The 6,080-nt window shown below is 32.8% G+C and overlaps 1 protein-coding gene across 1 annotated transcript; it reads left to right on the forward strand.

Moving 5' to 3' along the window:
- Positions 1-3,802: 3,802 nt before the first annotated feature.
- On the forward strand, positions 3,803-5,458 carry LOC141618273 (protein FAR-RED IMPAIRED RESPONSE 1-like). Its single transcript, XM_074435374.1, has 2 exons — positions 3,803-4,631; positions 4,809-5,458. The coding sequence occupies exons 1-2, from the start codon at positions 3,803-3,805 to the stop codon at positions 5,456-5,458; spliced, it is 1,479 nt and encodes a 492-aa protein (XP_074291475.1).
- The last annotated feature ends 622 nt before the right edge of the window (positions 5,459-6,080 follow it).

Raw genomic sequence — 6,080 nt, forward strand, 5'->3', positions numbered from 1 at the left:
TGTAATTGACACGGTCGATAAACTCGATTTAAAATGCATGTTTAGTTATGGCGATTTAGTGATGCATGCAACATAGAAAAAATAAAATGCAAAGCATAAAAATAAAATCCTAGTATGGCCTTCCAAAAATAGTAAATCTAATAAACTATTACAAATTCGGAAACCAACTCCTTTGGTCCCTTGAGCTTCGGTCTTGGCACGCATTTCAAGGCAACACTTTCTTTGATGGATCGCCTTCTCGAATGACACCGTCTTCAAGGAACTCCGGGATAATTAAATTACAAAATGAATTACATAACTTCCTATTATACATTTGTAATTAAAGTAAAAATAAATCTATTAAATTACAAAACGGTGATACGAGATCACAATAATTACAACCGAATCGATATTCCCATACATTTCGGGTAATATCAATTAAAACTAAGGCCATACTAAGTAAAATTACATAATTCTAAAATTACATAAAATTAAAATATGACAATCATAAACAAAATGCAGCATTATAATATGTATGAACATGCTCAATTTTATGCTAAATCGCCCTTAAAGAGCCAATATCGTATATTAATCGGTTTTTACGGATTTGCATGATTTAACTTATTAAAATCACAATAATTACATAAATTCATATTTATGTACAAGTTAATTACCCCAACCATCTTAGGACTCAAAATTAGTCCCCACTAACATTTTGACAATAATTAAACTTGATTTCTTTATATTTTTCATAAATGGACCTAAAAATACAAAATTATGCTTTAAACTTCAAATTAAATCATTAAAATTTCAAATAATTTCAAAATTTGAAATTTAAACTCATGAACATTCTGGAAAAATACCATGATACTCATAAAGTTCAAAACTTAGGTTACAAATTTCGAAAATATAACTCATATTAACCTATTTACCCATTTAAATATGATTTTAATTTAAAAAAATCCATATTTCGAGCAATACAACTCATTTTATCATGAAAATTTACAGGCCATCAGTAGATAATATATTTGAAAACATATACAAAACTACTGAAAAAATCGAAGTTTAGCTATTTTTCGTCCAAAAATGACATTTTTATCATAAAAATCACATTTTAATGCCAATATTATATAAAATGAAATATAAAATCCATAAATAAACCAAAATGTCCTAAAAATCACTTAGGACTATAAACTTTTAAAATGCAAGGATGATCCTCCAAAGACTTCAAGTATAGAAGCCACTCCTCTTGATTGCACCCAAGATTATCCGTTATCTCTACTAAATAATATGTGCTAGATATTTGTTTAGTAGTTTACCTTAAAATTGATTACTAATACTCATATATTACACTAATAATATTAGTAATGTGATTTGAACAATTGAATCAAGATTTCTCAAGTTTTTAGAGAAAGATGAAGGAGTAGAGAGAAAGATGCATGTTAATGACTTGAACATGCATAAAGAGAATAAAAATTAGAGAACAAAAACCAAAGTGCCCTTAGAATGTATAAGGGTCACGGTTATAGGGAGTATAAGTACCAATATATGGTCCTTCCCTTTTTCCTTTTGTTCTTATCTAAATGTGTAGGTATGCTAGCTAGTTAGACTAGGTATCATTATAAGCATTTTATCTCATAAAATAAATCAACCACAATCCACTACTACTACCTACATTTCGGTCCACATATAAAATGGACTACCATTTTATTTTTTTTATTTTTTGTCAATTTGTCACTTGTCACACAATATGTCACATGTAGTATGATACATGTTATTAATTAATTTAATGCATATTTATCACATAAATATCATTTTATGAATTAATTAAATTACATACAACAAATTGACTAGTAATACTTGATCACATAAATAAAATGGGTCATTTAATTATAATTTACAACATCTTGTAATTATAATTAACCATTCATTATCATCTCTATTGTTTCACAAACAATAAACAATTTTAGTAATAAAATATTTCAATTACAAAAATAAATCTTATTTAATCCCAGTATAATTAGATATAAATATTCTCTCTCACAAATTGAAATGTTCAATTTTAAGGAATTGATTAACTTGTATCATCATACAATTAATCAACTTTACAGATTAGGGCATCATCCTTTAGGTGTGACCTTAAGGGATCAACTGACACCACCGTCCCACGACAGTAACGTCAAACTCTAACAAGCCAATCGTTACCGATTAATGTTGATCAGTTGACTATAAAATGAATCATCCCTTACGTATTCTTAAAAAAAATGAGATTTAAACATGTGATCATCATGATCGACAATTGTGATCGCATTATTGTCGGGGACACTCCAACACAAAGGTGAAATTTTAAAAAATGAAAGTATAATTGTAATTGTAATGGTAGAAAGTGTAATTTTAACTACCCAAAGTGTAATTTTAAAAAACGAAAGGATAATTGTAATTGTGATTGTAAAAAGTATAACTGTTACAGACGAAAGTGTAATTTTAACAAACGAAACTGTAATTGTAATTTTAAAACTGTAATTGTAATAAAGGGTAACTGTGAAGTGTAATAATGAACTGTGAAGTGTAATATGACCCATGAAATTAAAGACTGTAATTGTAATCGTAGAAAATGTAACTTTATCTTCGGAAAGTGTAATTTTTGAAACTGTTATTGTTATTGTAAAAAGTATAATTCTAACAGCTGAAAGTGTAATTTTAACAACCAAAAGTGTAATTTTAACAGATAAAAGCTGTAAGTTTTAAAACTGTAATTGTAAATGTAAAAAGTATAATTCTAACAGATGAAAGTGTAATTTTAAAAATCGAAGGTGTAATTCTAACGAAGGTATAATTTTAACAAATACATGGGTTACTTTAACATGTTATGAATACAATTGATAATCGTTGGACTATTAACATATAATATTGAGCACAATGGAAAACGAAAGCCGGACGAGGTAGAATTTTGCAGGGACGTTGAAGAAAAGTTCACCCCCTATGTTGGTCAAGAATTTCTGGAAATAGAGGAGGTAGTGACATTTTATAGGATTTATGATGTTGCTTGTGGTTTTGATGTGCGGAAGTACACGACAAAGAGATGGCGTGGCGGGAAAATAAAATCTAAACTGTTGGTTTGCAACCGAGAGAAGTTCAAACATAAGGGACAAATGGAGTGTAGTGGCCGCCAGGAGTCAGGTAGGAGACACAAAGTCAGGCGCGTTGGGTGCAAAGTGAGGATTAGGCTATTTATGAGGGATGGGGAGATATTAATTGACAGATTCCACAGTGGCCACAACCATAAACTCATATCATCCAGAGATAGAGAGTTTCAAAAGTTGGCATGCAACATAACAGATTATCACAAAATGATAATCGTTTATAATTCAAGGGTGAGTATTCTAGACTTGCTGAAGTTAGGCTTTGCCTTCCTAAACTTACAGCTTTGTTGGTTAGAATTACACTTTTTTTGAGTCCTTGGAATTACACTTTTGTTTATTACAATTACTATATAAGTAGTTAAAGTTACACTTTCAAATATATCTAAAAGATTGTCATTAATTAACAGCTGAAGATAGGAGCAACGAAGACTTATAAAATTCTCAAGGAGCATGTTAATGGGTTTGAAAAATGCTACATTCATGAACGGGACGGTCAGATGTTCGTGGACCACTTTAAGGAAATGGTTGTTAATAGGCCAGGGTTCTTCTTTGACTATGATGTTGATTCTGACGGTAGCCTTAGTAAAGCTATATGGGCCGACGGAATCGCTAGAAGGAACTACTCATTTTTTGGTGATGCCGTGTCGTTTGATCCGACGTATTCCATCAATAAGTATGTTATGGCCTTCACACCTTTCACCGGGGTAGATCACCATAAAGGATCAGTCACTTTCTTTGGAGCGCTGGTTGCTCATGAAGACGCATACTTGTTTAAATGGGTTTTCACTCATTTTTTAGCTGCGATGGGTAAGAAGGAGCCTAAGTATATTATCACCGATCAGGATCCTGGTATTCTTAAACCGGGACCCCTCGTGTTCAACACAGCTCGCCACCGATATTGTATGTGGAATATCATGAACAAAGTGCCAAGCAAGTATGGAGTGACGAGAGAAGATTATTCTGAATTTGTAAAGAAATTGAATGCCATAATATGGGATGAAGAGATTGAAGCGGCAGAGTTCGATGCAAAATGGGAAGAAATAGGCAGAGAACACACGGTTAATAACGTTTATTGGTATAATGAAATGTACGCCAAAAGGAAGCAGTGGGTTATGGCACATTGTAGGGACCTAGATATGGGGGGTGTTATGAGGACAACCCAAAGATCAGAGAGCGAAAATAGATTTTCTAAGAGATTTGAGAGCAAGTCGGGAACGTTAGTTGAGTTTTCGCTGCGTTTTGACAGCGCGATGGACCAGCAAAGACACACACAGAAAACGCTTGACAACGGTAACAAACACACTTCCCCTAAAATATCAACGCATATGGCTATCGAGGTGCACGGGGAGCAAGTGTACAATCATAAAGTATTCGAGGAATTTCAAGAAGAGGTCAAGTACTCAATTGATACTTGTAAAAGCAGAGGTTTTTCTGAGTGTGACTCTTTAGAGGTGACCATTTTAAGAGATGAAAACAGGGACATAAATTATGAGGTCACATACTGCCCATGTATCATTGTGCAGCAATTGGAGTTACACAATTTTTCATTACCATAACCATTATCTTTATTATAATTACATTTCACAGAGTTACACTTATGCCGGTTAGAATTACACTTTAGTTTCTTACAGTCACACTTTTTTCTGACTGGTTTAACTAACATATTACTCTATATTGATGATCTAGATACATTGAAAGAAACTTGTAGCTGCAGAATGCTTGAAAGGAAAGGCGTTCTTTGTCGGCATGTCATATGGATTTACTCATCGAACGGAGTGAAGATTATTCCAGAACGGTGTGTTGTTAATAAATGGTGTAAAGATGCAATCAGGTCTAAAATGTTCGATTGTAATGGTGAAGAAGCTGAGGACATTGATATAATAGATGGAAAACAGATTGCGATGTCAGTAATGTGGTCAGAGATTCATCAAACAGTTGGTATGCTCATGGGCAAATTCAAGGATGATGTCGACAACTTTTCTAGTCTAATTAGACAGTTTAGGGAGAAACTGTCACCCTTAGGATCACCATTGAATAAACAACAACAGTTGGAGAAAATTCTTGGCTGTTCTGCTAGTCAGGAGATAACCATTTTGTCGCCTAAGCAATCAAAAAACAAGGGAAGCGGAAAGAGAATGTTGTCGCTGAAGGGAAAAGCAGTTGCCTTGGCAAGGAAGCCAAAACGCATGTGTAAAAATTACAAACGATTAGCTAACCATGACAAAAGGAACTGCCCTAATCCTTTCGTAGAGCACCCACCGTTGTCGCCATCGTCAGAGTCATCGTCGGAAGAAGAAGAAGAAGAAGAAGTGGAAGAGGAAGAGATGACATCTTAGAATAATTACTATAATACCTAATAATCAGTACAATTTTTTTAGGATGTATCATGTATCATTCTCACTGATGTCTAAACAAAATACGAGGTAGAGCTTGATGTTTTGTATTGTGTTTAGACATCAAACTGCAAGGAAGTCAACTGATAGCCGTTGGTATTACAATCTATTTTGCTGAAGTATTTTATGTTGGACGAAACAATTATAAAGTGTAACATCAAAGTCCCGGAAATTGCTCACTCTTCACTATTATTACAATTTATCTTCTTGGAGTTACAGTTATCTCGGGTTAGAATTACAATTATCTCTTTTAAAGTTACACTTTATCCATGTAGAATCTGCTTAGGGTAGGATTGTTATTATCAGAATTACACTTTATCTTATTATAATTACAAATTATGCGATTAATGTTACACTTCATCTCTAGTAAAGCCTTATGATATAGCTTGGGAAAACAACTGAAATATTATTACACCATCTGTTAATGACATAAATATTTTCTTGAAAAACACCTTGTCTTACAAAATGTTAAAAGCTACCAATAAGCAACTGCTAACATTGTTTACACAAAAACTAACTGTCTAGTGAAAATGATACCAAGTATGAATAGATGTTTACATAGACA

The sequence above is a fragment of the Silene latifolia genome, chromosome X (assembly GCF_048544455.1).
Source record: "Silene latifolia isolate original U9 population chromosome X, ASM4854445v1, whole genome shotgun sequence".
Classification (NCBI taxonomy): Eukaryota; Viridiplantae; Streptophyta; class Magnoliopsida; order Caryophyllales; family Caryophyllaceae; genus Silene; species Silene latifolia.

Bases quoted from the DNA above. Each gene is read 5' to 3' on its own strand.
- LOC141618273 (XM_074435374.1), top strand. From the start codon at position 3,803: ATGGCCTTCACACCTTTCACCGGGGTAGATCACCATAAAGGATCAGTC. The intron at 4,632-4,808 runs GTATCATTGTGC...TTGATGATCTAG, and splicing joins TGAGGTCACATACTGCCCAT to ATACATTGAAAGAAACTTGT.